This window comes from Panthera tigris, chromosome D1 (genome assembly GCF_018350195.1).
Source record: "Panthera tigris isolate Pti1 chromosome D1, P.tigris_Pti1_mat1.1, whole genome shotgun sequence".
In the NCBI taxonomy this organism is placed as follows: Eukaryota; Metazoa; Chordata; class Mammalia; order Carnivora; family Felidae; genus Panthera; species Panthera tigris.
This window is the reverse complement of record NC_056669.1, coordinates 110,400,196-110,426,902: the sequence shown is the minus strand read 5'-3', so window position 1 is coordinate 110,426,902 and position 26,707 is coordinate 110,400,196. Positions and strand designations below refer to the sequence as shown.

Here is a 26,707-nt window from a genome sequence, read left to right as displayed (position 1 = left end):
TGGCTTACACATGCCTTTATGCAAGTTAGAAAGAGGTACCCGTCACCCTGGGGAGACATTCCAGTGCCTGGACACACCCTCGCAGCCAGGTTTACAGTGCACAACCTAAACAACCTTACCTGGCCACCCTGCTCCAGAGAAGCAGGATTGGAGTTGTGTCCACATAAGAATGACGACCTCACTCTTCGCCAGGATAAAAACTACGGGCATTCTGACCCGTAAAGAAATCCGTCCAATCGATACTCATGGGAGCCATAAAACAATAAAACCCTTAAGATTCTCTTCCCCTAAAACCACCCAAACTGAATGCCCTGGAGAGCTGCCGGTTGGCCCGTGCAGGCCCCAGGCGGGCCCGTGGTCCCTGAAGGCCACCGGCAGCGAAGGCACCACGGAAATCGCAGGGCCCACGAGGAAGGCCACTGCCTCCTGCTTTCCCGACGGTCTCAGAGGTCCTGGGGAGTCACCCTCCACCCGGGTGTAGAAAAGTCAAAGTCTCACTGCAGCAGCCGACCACAGAAAGCGGCCGGGCGCGGAGCCCAAGGCGCCGCGAGGAAAAGCCGCTGGTAGGTGGTGGTTCCGCCGGGCAGCGAACGGGGCCCTGCTCTCCGCTCCCGCCTCGCGTGGGTGGAGAATCCCGGCCACGCAAAGGCTCTCCTCCCGGGCTGCTGCCTCGACGGGCGTCCGTCTCGAGGCCACACGGCCACCTGCCGCCCGTGCCAGGACGGCGCACCTGGGGGTCACCTGCACAGCCGCAAGTGCGGGTGACAGCTCAGCCTCTCCAGCAGCTCCTCCTCCGTGGGCTCCTCCAGGACGTCCCTGTGGAGTCGGGGGGAGGGAAAGACGTGTGGGGAGCTCTGGAGAGTGACCCGGGTGCCTCCAGAAGAGCGTGAGCACGACTCAGAGAGGCCCTGCTCCCCGCTCAGGAATCCTCAGACCCGTGCACAGCTTGGGGAGGACCGGGGACACGAGGACGGGTTTCCACGTGTGGGATGTGAGCACGGGGCTGAAAGCCCGGGAGGACGCCCCTCCACGCCAGCCGGCGGCTACAACACGGCACATGCTCAAGGGGGCGGGGGGAGGGGTCGCCCCCGCCTTCCTGTGCCGGCAGAGGATGGCTTCCACCGTGGGGAAGGGCGGGCAAGGACTCCTAGGGCCACCTGCCTCCACCCGCCAGGAGAATCGCTTGGAGACTAAGGGAAGCTGAGCCTGTCGCCTTACACGCCCACCAGACAACAGCACAGAGCCCACGGCCCCGGCAGCAGGAGCAGAGGAAGCCCACGCCCTGGTCCCGGCTCGGAAGTCGGTGGGAGGGAGGCAAGGGACCGGGGGCTCGTGGGGAGACCGTCACAGAGGACGCCCGCCTGCCGGCCACCTCCCGGCCTCTCCCCCTCCCCGCCCACAAGCCAAGCAGACGCCCCCTTCCTCATCCACACACCTGAACAGGAGATCCACAGTCACCTGACAGCACGTATCTGGGTCCCCAGCAAGGGACTGCAGGTGAGCGCGGCGGTCCCACTTGTGGAGGAAATTCTGGGGAGCAGGCGGGGGGAGAGGGGGCCCAGTGGGTGTGCGTCCCACACGAACCAGCCTTTTCCCCTCCAGCGTCGACCAGGCGTCCACGGCAGGGAGCGGAGCTCGCCCCGACGCTGGGATCCAGGGCCCAGCGAGGCCACCGGCTCCTGCAGGAGCCAGACGCCCGATGGCCGCCCCCAGCCCACCCGGCGGCCGAGAACCCCCACACATCAGGGGTCGAGGGCATTCCAAGGGGCTCCCGGCAGCCAGGGCGAGCAGCGCCAGGCCCCAAGGGCAGGACGGAGCCTCGGCTGATACCTCCAGAATCAGAGCCAGAAACAGGTTGACCCAGATGACAGATGACACCAGCCACCACAACACGAAGTACATCTTCGACCACCTGTGGAGGAGGAAGGCCGTGGGGGCCACCGTGAGCCACCCAGGCCACACGCGCACGCGGGGGGCACCGCGCACCTGACGGCGCGTAAGCAGCGGCTCTCCGCGAGTCCTGCCGCTAACTCTGTGGCGCCACCAGTCCTGTTTTCGCGGAAGCGGTCAACGAATCGCCCAGGCAGCACGGCCGGCAAGCGATTCGGCTGGGATTCGAACCCGGGACCCTCCGCTGGGGCCGTCTGAGCCCCCCAGGCTCCAGGCTCTCCTCCCCTCAGCCTGCCCCCAGGGCTCCCAGCAGCCTGAGGAGCCTCACCCCTCGGCGGTCCCCAGGATTGGCGAGCCCAGGGTCGCACGGCACAGTTACGCGGCGGGGGCGGGGTCACTCACGGGCCCGAGAAGCGCCGATAGGCGTCCAGAAACACCTGCCAGTTGTTCACCACCATCACGTTCCACAGAGTGATCAGGGCGGCCTGCGGGGACGCACACACGGGCTCCAGGAGGGCAGAGGAAGGGGGTCGGGAGGGCAGGGGTCCCGCGGAGCAGGGCCTGCGGGGCTCACCGCGAAGTCATCAAAGTTGTTGGCCCAGTACTCCAGCTGCTCGAAGCTTCCGCAGGGCGCCGAGCTGTTGTCGGGGGCCAGGCTGCAGGGACACGACAAGCTGGGTCAGGGGTGGGGACGGGGACACGGACGCGGGGGCCCTGGCACTGCCTCAGCCCCTGCACGCCTGGAACCGGTCTGGGCCCGAGAAGGTAGAGACAGAAATGCCCCCATCTCCGGAGGTGCCGCGAGGACGGCCAGGGGCCGAGAGCCGCAGACAAACAGGGCAAACCGAGCCTCCCAGACGGCCGGCTCTAGGTCTGGCCCCGCGCTCCACTCCACCAGGGCATGGCCTGGCCTGAAGCTCCCAAGTGGGGCACAGGGGTGGGGCCGCTGCGCTGAGCAGGCTTCAGACACGCTCTCAGTGCAAAGTCTGGGTGAGGGAGGGGAGGGGGAGAGGGGAGGGGAGGGGAGGGGGAGGGGTGTGGGAGGAGAGGAGGTGGGGAGGCAAAGGAACGAGGACCAGGAGGCCCGCCCCCGCACCGCCATCCAGGCTCACGCTCCTCCACACCCCCAGACTCCGCACCCTGAGACGCACTCCCTTTGGCACCTTCAGGCCCCACTCACCTGCCGTTTCCAGGCGCCACGACGACACCTCGGAACAGGCTGATGCCCAGGATGGCAAAGACGTAGTACACGACCTGGGGAGGCGGGGCCGGGCCCGGTCAATGCCACCGGCACACGGACCCACAGGGCCGGGCTGAGCGTGTGAAGGCCACCTGCCAGCAGACTCCCAGCCCTGCCCCCTGCCCCCAGCCATGGGTACGGCCGGCCTCCCCCAGGAGCACCAGGACTTCTCCTCCCGGGCACCCTCTCCTGGCCACCAACCTGCCCCCCAGTGAAGGAGCAAGGAGCCACCACCACCAGGAGAGCCACAAAGATGAACTGGGGGCCCAGGGGAAAGACCGAGGCGGCCGAGTCGAAGCAAGGCTGTCTGCCTCTTCTCTGGGACAGCTGTGGCAGGAAAGAGGTAAGAAGGACCCCTACTCTGGGCTCCACTGGAGGCAGACGCCAGTCCTAAGGGAAGGGGGCCCCAGGGGAGAGGTCCCCAAGGGAGGGGCAGGTAGGAACCGGCCAGGCTTCTCCAGGAGGTGATGAGGTCTAAGGAGCACCACCCAGCAGGCTCGTGCCACAGAGGGACGAGGCCACCAGCGGCCCGACCCATCCCCACCTGTCCCCAACGAGCCCAGCAGGAGAAGGAAGGGGCACACAGCCCAGCCTAACCCAGTCCCTTCTGGGCCTCCGTCCCCACTGCTGGGCTTCGTGCCGAGAGCAGCCTTAGGTGTCCCCCCTGCCCACCGGGGCGGGACCACAAGGCAGAGCCAGCAGCACCACGGCCGACATGGCTGGGGGCTCCCGAGATCCCCCTCAGCAAGGAGGGAGGACTAAACCCCATCTGGGGTCTCTGGGGCTGCAGGGACCCCTAGTGCCTCTCATACTTTTAAAATCAGTGTCTCGGGGGGGCACCTGCATGGCTCAGTCGGTTAAGCACCTGACTCTCGATTTGGGCCAAGGTCACGATCTCGCGGTTCATGAGACCAAAGCCCCACGTGGGGCTCTGCGTTCACAGCACCAACGGCTGCTTGGGATGTTCGGTCTCCCTGACCGCCTTCTCTCTCTCTCAAAATAAGCAAACTTTTAAAAAAAGAAAAAAAGAAAAGGACACCAGTGTCTCAATGCGGCCCGCGATCCGAGAAACGTGAGGGATTCCAAGCGGCCGACGGGATCTCTGGCACAGAGAGGGAGCGCGGTCGGGCAGCCCTCCCCGCAGACCAGCCCTGAGGTCCGCCCTCTGCACTGGCAGAAGGCGACGCGGCTTCCCGGCCCGGACACATGGCCACCTCACCCAGGGCCCCCCTTCCTCCGGAGGGGCCGGCCGGCCCCGCGCTCACCCAGGCCTCCGGCCGAGCTCAGGCTCACCCCCACCCCCACGCCCACAGCCACACTCACCACCAGGATCCCGCCGAAGGCCCGCATGTTTTTGATCAGGTCCAGGATTGTACTGGCCACCAAGGCCATCAGCTGAGGACGAGAAGAAGGCACGGCCCTGCTCTCTCTGGCCCCACTGAGGTGATGCCGACCCTGCCCGCCACCCAGACCCTGGCCCGGAGAGGCGGGACGTGACCAGCGGACGACCAACCTACCCACCTGCACACACGCACACAACTGCATGCACACGCACACCCCTACACGCACAGCTGGACAGACGTCCCACAGCCGCCCATAAACCCCCGCACATGCGGATACATCCACGCCCGCCACACACACTCATACTCAGAGACGCCCGCCCAGATACGCCCACGTGCCCCCCACCGACGCCGCCAGCCGCCCAGACGCAGCTGTGTCTCGATCCCGAGTCCTCTGGCGAAGCCACGGCACACGGGGGCTCAGATCACACTGCCCAGCGACCCACTGAGGCTGGGTTGGCTGCTCCTCTCTGGTCTGGAGGCTCCACACAAGCACAGGCCCACGGTGGCCAGGTCAGCCCCAGGGACCAGGTCTGAGAAAGGTCAGCCCCAGGGACCAGGTCTGAGAAAGGTCAGCCCCAGGGACCAGGTCTGAGAAAGGTCAGCCCCAGGGTCCAGGTCTGAGAAAGGTCAGCCCCAGGGACCAGGTCTGACAAAGGTCAGCCCCAGGGACCAGGTCTGACAAAGATCGGCCCCAGGGACCAGGTCTGAGAAAGGTCGGCCCCAGGGTCCAGGTCTGAGAAAGGTCGGCCCCAGGGACCAGGGCTGAGAAAGATCGGCCCCAGGGACCAGGTCTGAGAAAGGTCGGCCCCAGGGACCAGGGCTGAGAAAGGTCGGCCCCAGGGTCCAGGTCTGAGAAAGGTCGGCCCCAGGGACCAGGGCTGAGAAAGGTCGGCCCCAGGGACCAGGTCTGAGAAAGGTCAGCCCCAGGGACCAGGTCTGACAAAGGTCGGCCCCAGGGACCAGGGCTGACAAAGGTCGGCCCCAGGGTCCAGGGCTGAGAAAGGTCGGCCCCAGGGACCAGGGCTGAGGAAGGTCGGCCCCAGGGACCAGGTCTGAGAAAGGTCGGCCCCAGGGTCCAGGTCTGAGAAAGGTCGGCCCCTGGGACCAGGTCTGAGAAAGGTCAGCCCCTGAGACCAGGTCTGAGAAAGGTCAGCCCCAGGGTCCAGGTCTGACAAAGGGAGCTCCGGAGACGCACCAGGCACCCCACCCACAGAGGGCTGCTCCCCTCACATGCAAGCCTGAGCCCCAGGGAAGAGCTCTCCAAATAGTTCATTTTCCCCACGTGATGCGTTAGGTCCTAACGCTGGATGCTACACGACAGAAACCACCGTGTGTGTGTGTGTGTGCGCGCGTGTGCGCAAGCGATTAAGCGTGGCTACCGTGCTACACGTGCACGACGCGTGTGGTTACACGTACGGGTGTGTTACCGCATGTGGTCACTGTGTGCTTGCACGGGCGTGTCAGCACGAGAATACGTAATGAGATGCACGGTGTAGTTACGAGCACGTGTGTGATCACGCGCACGCAGGGGACCGCGTGTGCACACGCGTCCCCACACGCATGTGGGCGGCGGCCCCCAGCTGCACCCAGGACCCCAGGCCCCCTTCGGATGGGAAACTCTGCTTGGAAACAGGCAGCCCCAGAAGGGACAGGTGCACAGCGAAACAGAAGGAAGAGACGAGCTCAGGGGGAGGGACTCGGACACATGGAAAGGGGGTGACGTCCTTGGATTCTTCTCTCCCGAAAAGTTCTTAGGAAAGCAGGAGGAGCAAACTCTACCTCTGTGCCGGGTGGGCGCTGGGCCTAGATCCCCTGCTCGCCCGGCTCCCCTCCCCTCAAGGCTGGTGTCCCTCCCTGTGGGCACGTTAAGAGAAAACGAGGCTCGTAGATGTCACGAGCCACCGGGTTCCCGCATCGGGGTCCCAGAGACTAGCACCCCAGCCAACCCCACGCCTGCACTGGGGGTCCTGGAGGGGAGTACCCTGGCCCGTCCCGCCTTCACCCCTCATTACTAGAAGCCACTGAGGGCCCACGCCCACAGCCTTCTAGAAACCTTAGGACGCCTGGGAACACGCGGGTTCCAAGAGCTCCAGACCCTGCCCCTCACCAGCGCCAGGGGCCCCAAAGAGCCCAAAGCTACCGCCGCAGACGCCGCGGTGCCCCACACGGGTCCACCTGCGCTGGCCTCCCTCTCCTCATGCATAAAAGCAGGGCTGGAACTGCCCCCGGCATCACCCGGCTGCAGTGCAGGGCTGGGGACACGCCCCAGGGAGACCAAGGGGACGACGGTCCTGCTCTCGGTCCCTCCCTGCCCAGGCTCACCCACTCCCCAGAGCAAGGCCACAGCGGGGGCAGTAAGGCAGGGTGGCGAGGTGAGGGCGTCAGGCACGCACGTACCTTCATGCTGGGGATGATGCGCAGGAAGCGGAACACGATGAACATGTTCACCAGCCGGGCCATGTCCCACAGCGACAGCAGGCCCAGCATCTCTGGCTTCCTGGAGAGACACACAGGAGACGGTCGGGAGGGCCCCGAGACGTCGGCGACAGGAAGACCAGGAGGCGTGTGTTCAGACACAGAGAAACAGAGACGCAGAGAGCAACGGGGCGGGGGGCGCGGGGGAGGGGGGCCCCGTCTTGGCACACGCTGAGCCCGGACTGCCCACACCTGCCGGCCCAGGACAGCACGGGTCAAGGCACAGCCCCTCACGCTGGTGCCCAGCCATCGCACCCCGGTCTCACACGACAGACACTCAGGTTCCAGAGGCCGGAACACTCCAACTCTGGTCGCAGCCCGAGTGGAAGAGACGTGGTCCCTGAGCCGGTCCCGTCCCTCTCCGCTGACCCCTAACCACCCTCCTATTGCAACCCCTCCCTCTGACCTCGTCCCCTGTCCCTATCACCGACCCTGTCTCCTGACACCATCCCCGTCCTGACTCTGCCCTCTCCTGTGATGCCATCCTGCGGCCTGACCCCCTAGGTGTCCCTCGGAGCTTACTGTGCTCTTGTCAACTCGAAATTCATGCTCACGCAAAATGTTCCCCTGCGATTCTCGGACAAAAGCAGGTTTTCACTGCGCTTGAGAAACCAGGCGGCCTGAGCTCCTGCCAGGCCTCGGCTCACCACCACGGACAGCACCAGCCCCAGCCCCACCCATGTCCCCGACGAAAGCCCTTCCTAGCTGGCCCTGGGGCAGCTAAGCCGAGTCACCGGCACTTCCGGGCCACTCCACTGGCAGACAAGCAGCCCCCCGAGACACTGAGAGGGCGGGGCCGGCACAGGCCCCGGCTGGGGCAGCTGTGTTCTGGGCAACGCAACCCAACGGCCACCTCAAGCCACACTTCGAGGCGCTCTGGGACCCCCTGGCCAGACAGCCACACTGCTATGCGGCCAGAACCAGGGTGGGTGGGGCTCCAACAGCCCTGGGGATTCAGCAGCCCCCGCCTCCGCCATCCAACAGGGTGGCGCTCAGAGCAGGAGGTGACAAGCCAAGGTCACACGGCTCCCAGCCGCACGCCCCGCCCTGGTGCCGGGGCTGAGCCCACTGCCCGCTAGCGGCTTGTCACAGCTCTGGGAACCCTATCCATCTGACGGCGAGTTAGGCCATGTCACAGGATCCCCAAGAGCAAAGAGAGACCTGCTCCACAGTCCTACGGGCCAAGTTCCGAGCCACCTGCTTCCCTAACACTCGGGCCATGGGCCCTGGAGCAGCCCGAGCAGACAGGCCAGGGCGCCTGGGCACGGGCCACCCACCCCTGGGGCCTACAGGGTGCTGGTTGCTGTAGCCTCCCTCGGTTCTCTCCAGTCACATACCAGCCTGGGTGTGGGAATCGGTACACAGCCAAGGTTGAGATCTCCAAAACCTTTAATCACAAAAGAAGAGAAGGCATCGCTACAGCAACCTAACCTAGGGGGCTTTCAAACGAGTTCTAAAGCTCGTGTCTGACATGCTCCCCCTCAAACGGGGCTTTGGGGGGGAAGTCAGAGCTCCGTCCTTGTCCCCGTGGGTTGGTTCCAAACATGGGACTTCCTGCGGCCGAGAAACACACTCTAGTCTCAGGAGGCGGTGGCCTATCTACAGGGAGGGCGGGACACCGGAAAGGCTGGAGGAGCCCGGGTCAAGGACAGACCGGAGGCCCGGCTCTCAGACCGTCCTTGTTCCTGTCCCAAGGAGCCCGCACCTCCGATCAAAGACGAACAGATGTCGGACCAATATGGCTGCCACGACGCACACATCACGCGTGACCCTCCACTCCCACAGGCTCTAGGGAAAGGGTGCCTGACCCCCGCGGCCCCTCCTGCCACCCACATCAAGGCCCCACTGTCCTTAGTGTCTGTGGCCGGGGCCGGCTCAGAGGGCGGGGACCGTGAATTCCTCCGGGCCCCCCCCCCCCCCCCCCCGGCAGGAGTTGGGCAGCCTGCCCGGTGACACTGAAGTGCAGCAGAAACCCCGCCTCCCGCAGGCCCCCGCTGGCCGCCCCCCCGCCCCCCCAAGCAGCACACGGGGGCGAAAGCCGGCCCTTTGCCCCTGCAGGCCGGAGCACGGCTCCCTGTGGCCCTCAGCGCCCGAGGGACGGCCCGGGACGGGACACGGCACAGAGCCAGACGCAGAGAGCACACCGCCCGCCCGGAGAGGCCAGCGGCCCGGCGCGTCTTAGACTTTACCAGCAGGACGACGGTGAGGAGCCCGTCAAATACGTTGCTGGAGTAGGACAGGTACCCCCGCAGGCCCAGAGCAAACGCCTTGAGCAGCATCTCCAGCACGTAGTACAGGATGAAGACGCAGTTGAGAATCTGCAAAAGGGACACAGCTGCCTCGCGTCCGGCCCGCGCCACCCGCCCTCCGCTCGCCTCCCCTCTGGCCTCTCGGGGCCGCCCTTCCCATGCACCCGCCGCTCACACCCGGGGCATCTCCAGCACCCCAAGTTCCTGCCCCACACCCTCCCCTCAGGTGGCCTGGAACCCCACGCCGGCTTCCAGAACTCGCACGTCTGCGGCCCTACGTCTCCCGACCCCACATCCTCTCTGTGCCCGCAAGGCCGGGGTCACACTCCCCCCCCCACCACCGCCCCCCGAGCCTGCGCCCCCGGCTGTCTCTGCCCTGGCGCCTCCGGTCCAACCTCCAGGGGACCTCTAACAACTCCCGTGGGCAGCGCCCTCCCGGCCTCCGCGGGTGTGTCTGAGACGCTCTTCGCATTGAACGTGGCCTCAGGCTACTGGGTCCCGGTCCGGTCCATGTTTGAAGCCAGGAAGTAAGACACGGGAGTCCCGAGGGTGGGGAGGCGTGGTGAGCGCCGCGGTCACCCCACCTAGGTGTCCAGTCTAAATGCCACATTCCTAGGGCACCTGGGTGGCTCAGTCGGTTGGGCGACTGACTTCGGCTCAGGTCATGATCTCACAGTCTGTGAGTTCGAGCCCCACATTGGGCTCTGTGCTGACGGCTCAGAGCCTGGAGCCTGCTTCGGATTCTGCGTCTCCCTCTCTCTCTGCCCCTCCCCTGCTCATGCTCTGTCTCTCTCAATAATAAATAAACGTTAAAATTAAAAAAAAAAATTCCATATTCCTAGCACTGCCTCGCTCACCCGTGAAGAGATGTTGTCAGACCCCATCTGACCAGAAATCTCTCATAAAGCTAACCAGGCTGACTCTAGTGCTGAACAATTACCGTTACAAGAGAGAAAATACGGGGCACCTGGGTGGCTCAGTCGGTTAAGCGTCTGACTCTTGATTTCAGCTCAGATCATGATCCCAGGGCTCAGGTCGTGGGATCGAATCCTGCGTCAGGATCCCCTCTCTCCCTCTCTCTCTCTCCCTCCCCCTCCACCCCACTCCCCTTCTCGAGCCAGTGTGCTCTCTCTTTTAAAAAAAGAAAAAAGGGAGAAAACATAGATCAAGTGTATCCAATTTGACTTTTGTCAGGAATGAAACCAGCCACCTCTGGAATGTGTCATTCACGAGGAGGAGACTGAACCTTTCTGGGGTCATCCAGGAAAAAAATACAACAGAAAGAAGAAAGAAGAAAATCTGATCTTCCTGAAGTGCAAAATGCAGGAATTTCAAGCGTCAGGTCAGAAAAGCCGTTGTTTCGATTTTGAAACTAGGATACGTTTTACTCCACATCTAACACACAGGACACAATCTGTCCTGGCACATTAAACCAGATAAGTCAAACAGCTTCCTACGTAATTAGAGAAGATGTAGTCGTTTGCGTCCATTTTAACATCTTTCACGACGCCGTGAAAACACCCGCTTTGTTAAGAGTTCTGGCGTTAGGTACCGTGGGGGCGTGGCTGCTACTTTGCCTAACATCCAACGTGGGAAAATTGTTTTTAAATTCCTAGAGAGTTTGATGAGAGCACATAACATTCAGAAAGGAGCTCACGGTTCCAAAAAGGGCTGAGAACCAGCCACGGAGAAGCTCAAATCCCAGGGCCAGACAAGGCGGCAAGACGGGGGCGGCCCCACCCGCTGCCTTGCCCCCCACCCCCGCCCCCCGGCCTCGCCCGGGCCAGCACCCCTCCTCTGGGGGCGCCCCGCGACGGGCGGAGCCGCTCTGCAGCAGGAGGGCCCCGGGGCAGGGAGGCCGTGCACACTCACTCCCTCTGGCCGCTGTCACCCCGGCCGCACGGCCCCAGAGCTCACCCCGAGGACGAAGTCATCACGGTCCCCGGGCAGCACGTCGGCATCGAACACCAAGAACACCTGCGGAGCCAGAGCGGGAGGCGGCTCGCCGGCCGGGCCCTGCAGAGACCTCAGGCAGGGGGCCGGGAGGAGGGGCAGGGGCAGGGGTGGCGGGCACAAGGTGCCTCCCACGTCCACACGAGGACAAGGGCACACTCACAGAAATGGACACGAGGTTCCCAAGGGCGATGAGGTTCCCCAGGTAGTCAAAATAGCGGTGGCTGAAGAGGAACTGAGCGCTCCGCAGGAAGGGAGACCGGTACTCGGGCCGCGGCGGGCGCTGGGGAGGGAACACGCGTGTGCTCAAACACACGTGCCTACGGGGGGCACGTGCCTGCACCCCCTTATTCTGGGATTCGACTTTTCCTACCTTCTCTCTCGTCCCAGTCTATCCAGCCTGAGAAAATAATCTCAAACACGAAAACAGGTGCACAAAGACGTTCATCCGAGCAGTCTTTGAACACCAAAAGAGAGGCAGAGAGAGCCTAAACGGTCACTAAGCGGCTTAAGTAAACCACGAGGGACTATCCGGGGGGGACCCTGAACACACGCCAGGTGTTTACCAGACAAAGTGTTCTGTGAATAAATGTACGTAAATTACACGCCAATAACTGACACGGGACAGTCTTCTGGACACAGTGCTGAGCTGGATGCCAAGGCCCGTCTGGGGACTTGACAAATCAGGGTCAAGGACAAAGGACAAATGCTTTGGACAAACTCAGGAAGCTCCAGAGAAGGACACACAGGAAGTAGGTAAGAGTCTGTCATGGAGACAGGGGAACCCATCCAGAAGGTTCCCGAGTCAGGCTTGGCCCAGGCCAGTCCCTGTGGTCTGCGAATTGCATCAGGTTAACAAAACCTCCTCGGTTTCCAAGAGCCCAGCAATCTCTGTTCCCGTTCCCCATCCTCGGGGCCAGAATCCCTGGCACTGACGCCAAGGGTCACCCGGGTGATCAATGCCAACACGCACCGTAAACTTCCCCGTTCACCCCGGGTGGCCTGGCCCTAAGCAGGTGGCTCAGTTACCTCTTTAATCACCCTTTTGTCAAACTCGTTGAAGAGCTTCTGAAACTCCTCGGCCGACAGAAGGTCGCCACCGTAGGAACGCACCTTCTACAAAGGACAGAAACACAGGTCAGCAGGGGTCAGCTGGGCCCAGGGGAGGAAGGGCCCAGGACAGGAGGGTGCGCCGGGCCCAGCCCCCACCGGCCCCCGGGCCCCGGCCGATCTGAAATGACGCCCTGTGCGGAAGCGGGGTTGCTGGCCGACGTGACCTCCAGGGGGACCCCAGATCACAGACCGAGGAGGGCAAGGGGAAGAGGGGACTCCGATACCTCCATGATGACCGGTTTCTGGTGGCTGTCCAGCTGGACTCTCTGAAGCACCTGCAGGAAGTCCTGGGGGTCCACCCCGACCCTGGGAAGAAAGACACCGCGCCCCAGTGAGCCCGGCCAGCGCAGCGCACCCGGCGCCCGCCCCTCTGGCCTGGGCTGTGTGCGTGCGACCGAGCCGCCCTGGGCGATGACACGGGCCTCCGTGAAAGAGCCGACCACAGGCCCTCCGACGTCCTGTCGTCTAAAATCCCCACAGACACTACTGTCGCGCCCCCGAGAGGAGCGCGCTGGCCCTCGGAAGCGGCAGGCGGTACGACAGCAGCACCACGGCTAACGAGCCGTCTGAGCCGGAGCCTTCCACACCGACACCACCTCCAGACCAGGTCCCGCTGGTTCGGGCGCCCGAGCACAGGGGCGCGGGAAGGGCGCAGTCAGGGGAGAGGGCCAAAGCGCCTCGGCCCCCGCCGGCCCAGGGTCTCCGGGGCTCACGAGGACGACCCCACGGCACCAGAGAGGCAGAGTCCTCAGGATGCCCGGGCCCCAGCCCGCAGGGAGCTGGGCAGAGCGGTGCCCGGGAAAGGCCCCACGGAGCACGCCACCCCTGAGGCGTTCCCTCCCGGCAGCAGGCGCCCCCACTTCCTCGGGGAGAAGGGGCTCCCGGGAGCCCCGGCACTCACCCTCGAGGGTGGGCTTCTCCCCGTCTGCTCATGGAGGAGAGGACCTCGTAGGCGGCCCGGGCCCCCAGCCGCCTCCGGAACAGCGAGGTCTGGAAGGACTTCTGCAAGCCAGGACGATGGCTCTGAGTGGCGGGGCCGGGCCTCTCCCGGCCGCACACCCCCTCCTGTGCAGCGGCCTCTGGGGGCACCCACCCGCCCGCGGCTGGGAGCGGCCCTCGCCCCCTCGGGCCCCAGGGGCATGGCCAGACCCCTCCCGGCCTGCGGAATTCACGCAGACGTGCTTTTCCGCTCTGCGCGCCTGGGGCCCCCAGCTCTCACACACACGGTGGGCTCGGGCCACCTGCCCTGGGAGGGGCGACCTTGAGGCCTCCCTCTAGAAGCGGCCTGGGCAGCAAGGATGTGCCACGGCTCCCGCTTCCCCACGGGAGGCGGCGCGGAGACCAGCAGGGGCCGCCACCCCACCCCCGGCCGGCCACCCTCACTGCGGGGACTGCCTGGCCAGTCAGCTCGGTCGCGCCCCGCTTGGCCTCCAGGGGCAGCTGCTCAGGCGGGAACAGGGACAGCGGCCCGGCTCACCATCAGGTAGCCCCGGAACTGGTTGTAGATGATGGCCGTCAGCAGGTTCATCAGAAACAAGCTTCCTTCGAGTGGGAAAAGCCACGGTCATCGGGCAGAGTCTGGAGGGAGCACCCCAGGGGCCCAGGGCCAGGCCGGCATCCAGGGGCACAGAGGGGACATGGGCACAGCAACCCCCCGGGGGGGGCGGCAAGAAGGGCAGGGACGGTCACAGAGCAGGGCGTGCTCGTGGTTCCCGTCAGGTGCCCGGGGCACACCAGTCACCCCACACGTAGCCTTGTCCTCATCCAATGAACACGCAAGACACCAGGCCTGCCCAGCCACGGGCACAGGGGCCATCGGTAGTCACAGACCAAAGACCACGAGATGGTCACACTGAGAAGCCACGAGGTTGGAGGGCACATGAGGGGAGGTCATGGGGTTGGGATGGCACACTGGGGTGAAGTCATGGGGTCGGGAGGGCGCATGGGGGGAGGTCATGGGGTCAGGAGGGCACACTGGGATGAAGTCATGGGGTCGGGAGGGCACACTGGGGTGAAGTCATGGGGTCAGGAGGGCGCATGGGGGGAGGTCACGGGGTCAGGAGAGCACACTGGGATGAAGTCATGGGGTCAGGAGGGCGCATGGGGGGAGGCCATGGGGTCGGGAGGGCACACTCGCACCTGAGCATTCGCGATCTTGCCACTGGGGGCAGAATCTTGCCCCCAGTGACCCCTGCAGACCCACCGGAACTTACCTATCAGGGTGAAGACTATGAAGAAGAAGGCATAGGCCCGGTTCTTGGAGTACGCAGGAGTCATCACTGGGAGAAAGAAAGCGGAGGGACTGAACCCTGCTCCCGCCTCAGCGTCCGTCCGACCCCCTCACGGCCCCACGCCGTCTGCCTCCCAGAGGAGAGAAGGGCTCGGCGGGGAGACCCAGGAGGCCTTCTGGTCCAATGCCGACCCCCCGCTCTGCCGGCACACCCTCGGAACGGAGGGCTCACTACTTCTCGAGGCTGCTCCTCCCTTCCGCTGAGATCTGCTCCCCTGTCTACTCCCCGCAGACCGGAAGGTCAGCTCTCCCTCGGGTGACTCGCTAGGACTCACGGGACACGTGGGCACAACACTCGGGGTCCCGCCGCACAGCTCTCCCTGGGTGTGGAAGCCGGGGGCTGCCCTCCCGGGAAGGTCTCTATGATGGGGGGGGGGGGGATCACCCCCGCGCCCAAGACCAAAGTCACCAGCCAGGGGACCAGGCCACGGCCAAGCCCTGGAGGCCTACGGCACCCCACCCTGGCCGTACCGCTCACCCAGACAGAGAGGCCCCGGCAGCAACCCCAAACGTGAGCAGCCACAGCCACCTGAGACCCAGGGCCGGGCCCGGGGGGCAACAGGGAAAGTGGTCAGGCCTCAGAGAGGAGGCCACCGGGGGCCCCGCCAGACACACCAACTCATGCGTTCTTAGCTTCCCGGTGAAGTCAGGAGCCAGGGGAAAGACAAGACGAAGGCAACAGACGCAAAGGGAGGAAGCGAGCACAGGAGACGGGGAAAAACGGAAGAAAAAGGAAAAAGGCAGGAAGGAGGAGGGAAAAGACAAACAGGGAAAGAAAACCAAGGAGCGAGCGAGGGAGAGAAGCCAGTGTCATCCTCCCCCGCGCGATAAAAAGGCCTTCGGCACCCCCGCGGCCCGGAGCCCGGCTCTGCAGCCCAGTGACAACCAAAGCTGCCCCCCCCCCGCCCCCGGGGCCTCTCCCCACTCCTCACACACCGTCAGGGTTGTTGGCGGTGGTCAACAGCACCAGGAGGGAGGTCAGGGCCTCCGGCAGGTTGCGAAAGTACGTCAGCCTCTCCCGGTCCTGCCCGTCGTCCTGCTGAGAGCGAACGTGACAGCTCTGAGGCGCCGTCGGGCCTCTGCCCCAGCAGCCACTGTGAGGCCAGCATCCCCTGACCCGCCATGTCCCCATCACTTCCCAGCAGGCTCTGCACTCACAGACAGGACCTCAGTCGCGGCCTCTGGGCCCAAGAGCCAGTGTTCAGGGAGGCCGCGCACCCACAGGGACACCGGCCACCAAAGAGGGTCTGCTGGGAACCATGGCGAAAAGCTCTCAGCCGCCCTGGCCGAGACACACGCAGACACAGCACACACGACCACACAACCACATGGACGGACACACACACACACACACACACACACACACACACACACGCGGCAGCTCCAGCTCTCCCAGAGTCAGAAAGGACAGTTTTCAGTCCCCCCTCACGGACAGCACAGCCTGAACCCCCAAATACCACAAGTTCAATGAAAACCGGCCTTGGCTGACCATCGGCCACATTCCCAGGACAGATGCAGGACAGCTCCAGGCCTGAGGACAGCAGCCCTGGCCAGCACATGAGGAAGGACACGCTGGACCACAGATGCACGGGGCGGGGGGACCGGGGCGACAGGTGGGAGACACCTCCACACAGCAACAAGCCACCGGGGGCCAAGGAGCAGGGAGGAGCTGGAAGAAGGGGACAGGGGCGGGGGGGGGGGGGGAGGGGCAAAAGCCCACAGCTGGAGAAGAGGAAGTGGGGACAGGCAGGTGCCGTGAGAGGGACGGTGGTGCAGTCCATCCCGAGGGCCCCAAATGCCAGAATGAGGGGGCCTCCATCTAACAGGGTGCAAAGAAAGCCGGGTGAGTGACGGGGCAGGGAGGGGAGACGGAAGGAGGGCCACCAGGCAGACCAGCCCTGAACCCGCGAGGCAGGGGGCACCCGGGGGCCCCATCGGGGGTGCACGGAAGACCGGCCACGTGGAGAGACCCCGGAGCCTGGGTGGGCCGACACTGACCCTGGTCACCAGGCTAGGGCAGGCAGCCTAACCGGGCCCCAGAATGACCCGGAAGCTTCCCCTGAGCCGCCCTGTCCACCCAAACCCCAAGGCCCCAGGCCGGGTCAGAGCGGAGCACCGTACCTTCTCGCCTGTGAAGAGAAGCATCCCGAGCATGGTGAAGACGCACAGGTGCAGTGCCAGCAACAGCACGACACTGGGGAGGCGGGGGCGGGCGCTCAGCACGGGACACACACCCCACGCGCCCAAGCGGACAAGGGACTAGGGACAGCCGACCCGACCGCACGGGGAGCTCCCTGCCCCGACAGAGCCCGCCGTGCGCTCAGCTACTGGTCCTCCCCTAAGGGAGCCCTCTTTCCCTGGCAGGGACGATCGGTGACCCCAAAAGCATTTCCTGGGGGTCCGAGGACCTCCCGTCTCCCAGAGGGGAAGGCCACGTCCAGCCATCTGGGCTGGAACGTGAGGGGTCACCCATGTGAGCCACTGGGGGAGGGGACGGAGACAGAACTGGGGGAGGGACGGGAGGAGAGCGGGCGGGGAGGGGTCACGGCCACAGCGGGGCAGAAGGGAGCACCCGCAGGGCTCTGCAGCTATCAGGCAGGGGGCACAAGGCCACCAAGGGGCTGCCGGGAGGCCGCGAACACCCGCCCACCGGCCTCCCCAGGCCGCAGTCCCGGCGCCCCGACGGCACAGCAGGGAGCAGGAGACCCCGCCCGCCCGGCGAGCCCACCTGGCCATTTCCGGCAGCGACGACCTGATACACTTGAGCGTCTTCTTCATCATGGAGGAGTTTTGCATCAAGAAGAAGGGGCGAAAGAGCCTGCGAATCCGCAGGGGCTGAAAGACGGCAGGAAGGGGCCCCCGTTTCCACCCAGGCCGGAGGCAGAAGGCCGAAGAGCCCCGGGCCCCGCTCACGCCCCTGCCCCCACCCCTCCTGCCCCCGCACGCCCCGGCTTCCACCTCGGGCTCCACACCCTCCTCCTCACACCCCTGCCAAGGGGCCACCCCTGCGATCAGAGCACCCAGGGGCCGCTCCCCGCCCCCCACCCCCCCACGGTCCTCGGGACCCCCCGGCCTTCTCGAGGGCTTCCCTCAGGCGCCCCTTCTCCCTCACCTGCTACCAAGACACCACATGTCCCGACACCTTCACTCGCAACACAACCCTCGCCCCCCCACTCACCCCTCCACCCGCCCTGCGTGTCCCCGCTCCCGACCCAGCCGGTCCTACTGTCCGGTGACCTCCAGGCCTGAGTCTGCCCAGTGCTTCGGGCCATCTCCCGGGGCCTGACCCGAGTGCTGGCGCCCAGGGCCCCTCCTGCCCTCTGAGGCCTCGCACTCCGGCGAGCTCATCAGGCCTCTTGGTTTTCAGGCTCACGGTGATGACTGTCCCTCCCACGTCCACCCGCCCCTCCCAGCTCTCAGCTCCAGACTCCGGGCCCCCTGGGCTTCTCGTCTCAGAAGCACAGCTAGGTCGGCCCCAGGCCCTACGGACTGGCCGGAGGCCCACTCTGGCCCGCCCAGGGCCCGCCCCTCGCCGTCCCGCCATCCCGCTGGCTGCGGCCTGTCTCTGCTCAGCGGGAGGGTGGTGCCAGAGCCTCCTGTCCCGATGCGAACGCCACCTGCTCCTGCCCACACCCAAGTGCTCTGGAATCCTGCCGCGCACCCGCACCCGGTGTCTCTCGCGACCGAATGAGCTCCCTCCAGCACGGGGCAGACCCTCCAGATCGTCTGCACCACAGGTGATCCCAAGGCCTGACTCAACCTCCCTCGGCTACTCGCACCCTCGGAAGGGGCCCAGCTCCCGGCACAGGACCAAGAAAGGACGCTCAGGGCACTCAGGGCCACGCCCCCAGCCCTGCCCCGTGGGCTGAGGAACCAGCGTCCCCAGCTCGCCCATGATCCGCTGGCTGCCCCTGGAAGGAACCTTGTCTCAGGGCCCGTATCCCGAATCTTCCAGCCATCCCTCTAGGCCAGGCAGGGGCTGAAGGTCCTGCTGGCACCCGCACCCGGGGTCTTGGACCCTCACCAGTAATCAGACACGGGACAGGGTGCGGCTTCTCCCCGGGTGTAGTGACCCGACCTGCCAAGGGCCCTCCTGACACGGGGGGCCACGTCAGGTCGTGGACCCGGAGACATGTGGCCTTGATGAAGGATGGGAAGGTTCATCCACAAGACTCAACCCTGATTAGACGCCAGCCTAGGGCCAGGGCGGGGTGCCCCTGGGAGGCCCACATAGAATCACAGCTCACCACTGATCTGCAGATACCTAGTCCCCCGTGAGAAAGAGGCACGGCAGAGTCGTGACCATGGCCTATCCGGTCACCGGTAGACCACGAGGGCTGTGACCCTCCTGGCCACAAAGTAGAAATGGACGTGAGAGACTAGGCCGGAGTGGGTGGGATGCCCCTGGTTCTCCTGCCCGCCCTCCCCGCCCTGGTGCCTGTGTGAGTTATGACTGGCCAGCTGGCCACAGGGAGAAACCTGGGGCCTGGTTTCTGGACGGTTCTGGGTGATGGGCTGACTCTACCCAGTGGACCACGTGTGGCATTACAGCCTCAATTGGGAGAATCCCCCCCCCCCCCCGAGACGGTACTGAAGGGAAAGCTTTGCGGCAAGCGGGGTCCGCCCCGTCTGTACTGGGAAAGGTAACGATTCCTGGGATCAGGGCACGGAAAGAACAGGCCAGACCACAGGGGATGGGGTCCAGGAAGCGCATGTGTGGATGGGCAGAGTGAACACCCACAAGACACAGAAGGACGCGTCCTGTAATGTCCAAGCCTCTCCCCCCCAGGGCACCACTGACGCCCTGCCCTCCAGAAGCAGAGCCCGGTTCAATTCGGCTCACCCAGCCCGATGCGGCCCCCTGGCAGGGGGTGGGTGACTGCGATGTGCCCCTTCCCCAGGCACTGGACAGACAGACGTGCTGGCTGGGGCTCTGCCTGGGGCCACCCAGGGGCCACCCTCTGAGCTTCAGGGGCCCACGCTGCTTCAGGGCAGCCCCACAGCCCCCACTGGCCTCACGATGGCCCTCACTCTGAAGTGCCTGGCCCGCAGGAGGGCCCAACGGCCCTAGGCAGGCTCAGTGACCCCAGCTGTGGGGCACAGCCCTCTGTGGGACCAGAAGGCGCATCAGAGGCTCTGAGCACCAGGACGTGACAGGAACAGCAACTCCTCCCCCGACCCCACGACTCAGTGTCCTGCTGCTCTGGGGAGGGCGGGGCGGGCGGCGTTCCACCAGGGACACACGTAAGAATTCATGCAAAGCAGGGTGCCGTGCCAGCATGGGTGCCCATCTGCCAAGGACAGCCCGGGAGTGGAGGCCTGGGTCCCCATTTGAGGGGAAGCGCCCCGAGTTGCTGAGGAGCTGGCCGAGGCAAGGGCTGCGGGACGCAGAGGGAGAGGAACTTGTAAGGAGCAGTGAGGGCCCCACCGATAACAAAGCGAGGTCTGAGCTGTGCTCGGTCTTCCTGGCCTGTTGCGCAGATGTGGGTTCATAAGCTAACGAGGCTCTTTCCTGCTAGGAAGTGGGAGGCGGGCCCTGCGCCCTCCCCTTGGCGCCCTCCCCTTGTCACCCCTGCAGCTCTCTCTCTCGGCAGCGGCTCCCCGCTTACTTCCGCCAGCGAGGGCGTGGACAGAGGCTGGGACGCCGGAGGGGCAGACGGACGGCTCCCTGCTGTCCCCTTGCTGTCCCTAGGGCAGGTGCCCACGCCCTGGGGCTGCCAGCCGGCCCTGCCTGCGGCACTCCCAGAACCAAGCAGTCTCCGCAGGGGCACTGGTGATCTGCACCCCTCCAGACGCCAGGGGCGGGGCGCCAGCTCTGGGGGCCTGTCCCCTGAGCTTCCTGCAGTTCCATGTCTCTCGGGGCCCCGTTCTGCTTTGTCGGTTACTCGACACCCGTTTAAGCCCCTATGTAAACTCTCTTGGCTAAAGCACCCGATGGGCTTGTGTCCCCGACGGGCCCTGAGGGACACGGATGTCCCCACACCCACTTTCCCTGTTTCTCCTCTATCCAATCACAGGGCAGAGCATCCAGGTGGGGGTGGGGGGGGGGGATGGTGCAGCCAGAGAGGTTTGGGGACCGGTGGCCGATGTGGGCCTTCTTACCGCAGGCCCCACAGAGCTCTGGGCGCGAGGCCCTGGACGGTGCTTTCCTGGGGGACCCAGGCGGGCGAGAAATTCAGCTGACAAGTGGGGAGGCAGGAATTAGCAGTCCCTGTGCCCTCCCCAGGCCTCAGGACGGGCCTTCTTCTACAGGACGGGACAAGGCCAGCGGCTGACCGAAACGCTAGGAGGGTGGGAAGAGACGGGCAGCGGACGGGCCACCCAGAGCTCCCCGCTCCCGCCTCGGAGCCACCGCACCACCTACCTCCTGGCAAAGCAGACTCAGTGACACGATCCAGTCCGCGAAAGACACGACCAGCACTGCGAGGTAGGCCAGCAGCCAGGGGTTCTTCCGGAACTGGGCCCATCCAACCAGATAGCTCTGCAAGAGAGGCGGTGGGTGAGCGGGCGAGCAGGCAGCCCCACAGACACCAGCCCTGCGGCCGGTCCGAGGCCGTGGACGCGCAGGGGTGAGGCCGGGGCGCCCGGAGCAGAGATCCCTGCCCAGCCCGCCGGTGACCTCGGGCACTTTAACCCCTCTGGCCCGCCGCCTCATCGGTCCTGCCCGTCCCGGCCGCCAGTCTGGCTTGCGCACAGAAACCACTCTGGAAAAGAGCCGTTCTGGAAAAGGGGCAACGGCACTCGTGGTCCGCTTCTGGTTAGGGCCGGCCCGCACCCAGAACCGTCTAGACCAGGTCTTCCTCGGGGGCCCGCTGGCCAGGTATCAACAGCCCCACCGGCAGCAGGGGCATCCAGAGGTCACGCTGTGCAGACAAAAACGTACGCTCGCTATCTTTCGAGACTCCCCAACCGTCCCAACCGTTCGGAAGACGCTAATGAGAACCGCTCCCCAGTTTCAGTTCCAGTCTGAAAACCCTCAAACCCATAAACACATCGTGGGCTAAAAAAGAAACAATGTGAAGCGGTCCGGGCCCTCGGTCCCCCCCGGCCCCCAGCGCCAGCAGCAGGGCCCCGAAGCCACCCCCACAGCAGGACAGCCCGGCAGGCACCAGACCAAGGCCCTGCGGGGCTCTGGGGACAGTCTGCCGCACTACCCAGGGCTCCGTGGCCAGCTGCGTATGCTCGGCTGGGCCTGTGGCGCTGGGATCACTACCGTTCGACCAAAGTAACAGGACGTGTGACCCACAGGAAGATCTCCGGGCCCCTCCGCGTCGTGCTGGGAAGCCGCTACGGCTCTGAACCCCCGACGTGGCTCAGAAGTTCACATGAGGAAGGCCGGACCCACCTCCAGCTTCCCGAAGGACTCGGGTCAGAGTCGGACACACGGCCGCGCGGCAGCCGGTCCTTTTCCAGCCCACACCCACCTCCTCCCGTGTTCCTCCCCTCTTGGGGGCGGGAGGGCGGCCCACGAGCGAGACTACCGGTCCTCTCTTGTTCCGTCGGGGTCTCTCCTCACAGAGGCACTGCCAGACCCTGGGCCACTCCCGGAGGCCCCGCGAGGCCGTGCACCCGGCAGGCCCGAACCCAGACTCAGTTTAGTACAGAGAGAGAAGAGCTGACGGGGTCTCTTGTCCTCCAACCAACCCAGGCCTTTTGCTCACAGGGGGAAGGTGCAGTCAGAGGAAAAAGGCAGCCAGCTCCGGGAGCGTAAAGATTAATCCGGAGGGCAGCACGCAGGGTGGGAGGGCACCGGCCCCCGCGCTCTGGCACCTGATGGCGCCCGGCTCACCTTCACAGACACGTCGGCCACAAAGACCAGCAGGCAGAGCGCCTCGACGCTCTCGGTGAGGCCACAGGGCGGGTCCCAGGGGGCCGAGCGGAAGCGGACGTCCGCGGTGCTAGTGAGCGAGGAAGGGGTCTCGATAAAAGCCAAAAGCAGGATCAAGAAGATGGTGAGGCTCAACGTCCTGAGAAAAGAACCAGAACTAATTGAAACGCACGAGCCAGCGAGGCTCTGGGCCGCAAAGCACATCAGCCGGCAGAGTGCCGGGCAGGACAGCAGGCCACCCTCGGTGGCTTCCAGAAGCAGAGCCCCCGCCTCGCGGTCTGTGCCCACTCTGGAGCGGTCAGCTGATGGTGCCCAGGCCAAAACTCAGTGGCGTGGCTGGACCTCATCACCAGGAGGGCCCCGCTTTCCGTGGGCTGGGCCCCGTGGCAAGGAGACAGGGGAGGGGGAGCCCGCCTGACCCTGAGGCCGGCCTCCCCCCACCCAGCCAGGCTGCGGGCACCCCGCACGCCGTGCCCCTTCTCACCACTGGCAGGTGTTGGAGTAATACAGTCGGTAAAGCCACATCGACCTGGCGTCCATGCGGTGGTTAATGGAGCGGTACTGGAGGTGAAAGGCGCACGGGAGAGCATGAGCGGGGGCCCCTTCGGAGCCACGCGGCACGGCCAGCCCCGTGCAGGGCCCCCGCTGACCCCTCGACGGGCCCTAGGCGGAGACACAGGCCGTGGACCGGAGTCCCCTCGATCGCACACGTGGAAAAAGGGCTCTCTCGTGGCCCAGCAGGGGCACGTTAGCAGGCAGACTCAGAACACCCTGGGCATCCACTGCCCTGCGTGGATACCTGTTTCTAAGTGCACAGCTGTGCCCTCTGCCTGCCTGTGACGCTGTCCCCTCTGCTGTGCAAGGCCCTACAACGGTGCCGCTCTCCAGGATGCCCCCCACCTGGCACACTGCTCCCTTCCATATTCTATTTCCCGAATTGAGCCTCAATAGCATTTTCCAGCAGGGGATGGTCTGGCCATCTTGGAGCATCTTTCCCAAGACCTGGACAGGCCCTCAGTAGGTGGTAACTCAACGAAACGAGTGTTTCCAGGGTTCAAAAGAGCACCCAGTGCCTCACCTGGAGGGAGGACTCCAGGCGAGCCGTGCCCAAAGTGCCCATCATCACGGTATTCGTGGCCACACGGTCCAGCGACCGAGGCCCTGGCCCCAGGACGGCGAGGAGGGGCCCATCGGGGCAGCCGTCACCCAGTCCCCACAAAACCTAGACACGGGCCCAGGCCCAGCCACTGGGAACGGGTGCCACCCACCTGGATGGCATCTTCGATGAAGACGGCAGCCTGGTCAAAGCAGAGATCCTGCCTGGACGCAGCACCTGCAGGCAGAAACAACACATCAGGTGACGTGGGGGATCACGTGGCACTCACCTGCTACAGGGCCACTGAGCTCAAGGAGAGAACTTGGAGGCATTCTTTTCTAAGGCTCTGGAATGACCGGCCTTTCGCCCTGCCGCGAGTTTGCACACAGGAGAGCCCCAGACCTGGGCTGGCACAGGGAGGACTGTGCGGCCGTCACTACCCTTCTGCCGCCTTCACCCACCAGCAACTTGGGGCCTCAGGGCCCAGGAGGATGGATGGAGCCTCCGTGGGCCCCAGGAAGGCTCCCGACTACAAGGGGCCTTGAAGTCAGGCGGCTTGAAGCCATCCCAGCACCCTTGTCCCCTGCCCACCAAGGAGCCATAAGCTGCAAACGAGATCAGTCCCTGCGGCCTTGGGTTCTGTCCGCTGATCGTGGGGCAAGGGCCACCTCTGTGGCTTTGGTGCAGAAGCTGTTGCTGGACACAAAGGGAGAAGGCAGGCATGAGGAGCCGTGGTTTGCAGCAACGGAGGAACCTCACTGCCCGGCGCCCAGGAGAGAGGGTGCAGCCCAGGCAGCCCGGGCCCCGGGGGCAGGGAGAAGAGCCCGCACGCAGCCCCAGCAGCTCCCGGATCAGGGAAATGACACGGCAGCGGTTCCTGTTGAAGATTCTATTTTCACACGTGGCCCCTTTGGGCCAGCAGCTTCTGAAAACTACCCTTAACCGGTACAGGGAACACACAGACATGTGCACAGCTCTAGAGCAGAGGTACCAAAGCCAGAAGCGGAGCAGGCCACAGAGAGCAGAGGACAGCAAGGGCTCAAACGCTGCTCCCACATCAGCCCTGGACCAGCCTCTCTGCCTCTGCCCCAAGCCCCCCGCCCCCCACCATCCCCAACATCCAGTCTAAGCCCCCTCTCCTGTTCCAGGCTCCACCCTGCACTGCCTGCCTGGGACCCCGACCAGCTCCCTGATGACCCTGGGCAAGGCCCCGCACCTCTATGCCTCAGTTTCCCCTCACAGGTCAGATGCGACGGGACGGCTGTGCCGACTCAATGGGCTGCTGTAGCTACTAGGTGTTATTCGAAAAGCCCCTTCCGTATCACGACAATCCCTCGGCCTCTGACTTTTCCATAGCCGGGAGGGGGGGGGGGGGGCGCCCCGACCAGGAACAAGAAAACAGCCACCCTCTCCCTGCAGCCCGTGAGGTGAGGCTGGGTCAGAAGGACCTGACCGCAGGGTCTGTGGGGCAGCACAGTCCCCGGACCCCGGTTGGCAGGAGAATCCGACTGCAGGACGAACCCCACCTAGGAGCCCCGCTAGGGAGCCGGGAGGTGACCAGCCGTTCTCGGTCCCCCCTGCCCCCGGGGCCAACAGCCTAGCCGGGGAGACTCAGAACACAGAGCGTCCCCTCACGCTCTCGGGAAGCCTCATCGAGGCATGGCGTCGGGACAAAGAGCCCTGTCTCATGGTCCACGCCGCCTGGCCCCGGCTCCTAGCTTACAATGCAGGTCTCAGCGGCCTGCCGTCCACTCTGCCAAGACTAGGTAGGACCTGCACAATCAGGCCCAGAATGGCCATCAGCACCGACTGCCCCATCTCCGCCACCTGGCCGGGCCCCGTGCAGAGGGCGTTCCCAGCAATCTCTCCGAATCGTCACAACGCCCCTCAGGTCAGCTCCTCCGACTCCCTCCCTTTTACTGAACCTTAGAGAGGTTAGGCAACCTGCCAAGGTCACACAGCCAGAAGTGGCAGCACGAGAAAGACACTCCGACCTCCAGATACAAAGTCTGCACCCCCACCCCCCCCCCGACACCCAAATGCCGCCACGTCCTATGTCCCTTGTCCAGGGATCCGTGCTGGATGGAGACCTTTCCTGGGGGACAGCCTCTGAGATGGGCAGGCAGGTGGCCGCCTCGGCCTCCGGTTTTCTTGTCTGGGGTCAGGCACCCATCCCCCCAGTCCACGGATGGGCGCACACCACAGGCCCCTCCTGGACCCAGGAAGAAAGTTAAGTCCGGAAAAGGAAAGTGGCCCTGGAAGGAGCACCCAGCTCGGCACTCGCAACAGATCCCAGGGCTGACCTTGGACAGGTCCGGGATACTCTCCAGGCCGGGCCTCGGTTTTCTTCTCCTGCAAGATGAGGCTGAGGCCCTTCCCAACCCCCCCGGGTGTCTGCCAGAGACCGCTGGACTCCACCCTCCCGCCCTCCTCGGGATTCAGCAATTTCTCTGCCGTAAACAGGAAGGACAGGAGGGAGCTGCAGAGGGCAAAGGGAGGAAGCTTCCTCCCTGGCCGGGGTGGGGGGTGAAGCTTCCTCCCTGGCCGGGGTGAAGGGGGACCAGCCCCTGGGGAGCCTCCGGGCACCCGGAATGAGAGGGCAGACTGAAAGGACTCCTAAGTCTACTCCCAACGGGGTTCGAATCCCTCCTCAGCCACCTCCCCGCTGGGTGACCCGGAGTATGGGCACGCCCCTCTCCGTGCCTCAGTCTCCCCCACAATAACCGGGAGGAAAACGGAAGTGCTGCTTCCTAGGAGTCACCAAGGCGATCCGCGAGGCGCGGGTCCACCCGAGACGCATCGAGGGGGCTGCACGGCGCTGGCTGCCCCAGGCTGGCCGAGGCCGGCTGGTCGGAGGCAGGGCGCGACCCTGCAGCGCTTGGCCGACTCCGCACCCGCGCCAGTGCCCGGGTCCGCAGAGCGGCTCCCCTGGCGCCCAGCGCCCGCTCGGACCCCGGCCCGGGGAGGGGGGGCGCGACGGCAGCGGATGGCGCGGGGCCGGGGCGGAGGGGGGGACCCACGCGCCACCCCCGCGGCCCGCTCCCCTCGCCACGCCGCCGCTCACCAGGCCCAACGCGGACGCCGCGGGAGCCGGCCGAGCCCGCCGGGCGGCCAGTGCCGCCCCGGGCCCGGCTCAGAAGGGGCTCCGACTCCTCCCGTGGCTCCTCCATGGAGTCGCCGCGCGCCGCCGGACCTTCACTGGAGCGCAGAACTCCGCGCGCGAGCTCCAC

At 65.3% G+C, this 26,707-nt stretch overlaps 1 protein-coding gene across 3 annotated transcripts; it reads right to left on the bottom strand.

Annotated features, from left to right (window-relative positions):
- TPCN2 (two pore segment channel 2) lies at window positions 1-26,707 on the bottom strand. Of its 3 annotated transcripts, XM_042958047.1 has the most exons (25): window positions 26,542-26,707; window positions 23,650-23,714; window positions 22,866-22,942; window positions 22,343-22,520; window positions 20,918-21,034; window positions 17,282-17,388; window positions 16,675-16,747; window positions 15,490-15,592; window positions 14,477-14,542; window positions 13,741-13,805; window positions 13,165-13,265; window positions 12,488-12,569; window positions 12,180-12,266; window positions 11,314-11,433; window positions 11,115-11,174; window positions 9,138-9,266; window positions 8,286-8,335; window positions 6,871-6,970; window positions 4,454-4,525; window positions 3,071-3,144; window positions 2,465-2,546; window positions 2,293-2,375; window positions 1,831-1,912; window positions 1,436-1,530; window positions 1-816 (listed from the first exon to the last, which is right to left on the bottom strand). In XM_042958047.1, exons 1-25 carry the CDS (start codon window positions 26,645-26,647, stop codon window positions 738-740), a joined length of 2,253 nt encoding a protein of 750 aa, XP_042813981.1. In that variant the 5' UTR covers window positions 26,648-26,707; the 3' UTR covers window positions 1-737. The 3 variants fall into 3 exon arrangements, 2 of the variants coding, with proteins under 2 accessions (XP_042813981.1, XP_042813982.1); XM_042958048.1 differs by lacking the exons at window positions 1-816; window positions 1,436-1,530; window positions 1,831-1,912; window positions 8,286-8,335; XR_006208189.1 differs by lacking the exons at window positions 1-816; window positions 1,436-1,530; window positions 1,831-1,912; window positions 2,293-2,375; window positions 2,465-2,546 and adding an exon at window positions 3,332-4,138.

Bases quoted from the DNA above. Each gene is read 5' to 3' on its own strand.
- TPCN2 (XM_042958047.1), bottom strand. From the start codon at position 26,647: ATGGAGGAGCCACGGGAGGAGTCGGAGCCCCTTCTGAGCCGGGCCCGG. The intron at 22,521-22,865 runs GTGAGAAGGGGC...TTCTTTTCTCAG, and splicing joins TACTCCAACACCTGCCAGTG to GACGTTGAGCCTCACCATCT. The intron at 13,806-14,476 runs GTAAGTTCCGGT...TCCCACTCGAAG, and splicing joins CATAGTCTTCACCCTGATAG to GAAGCTTGTTTCTGATGAAC.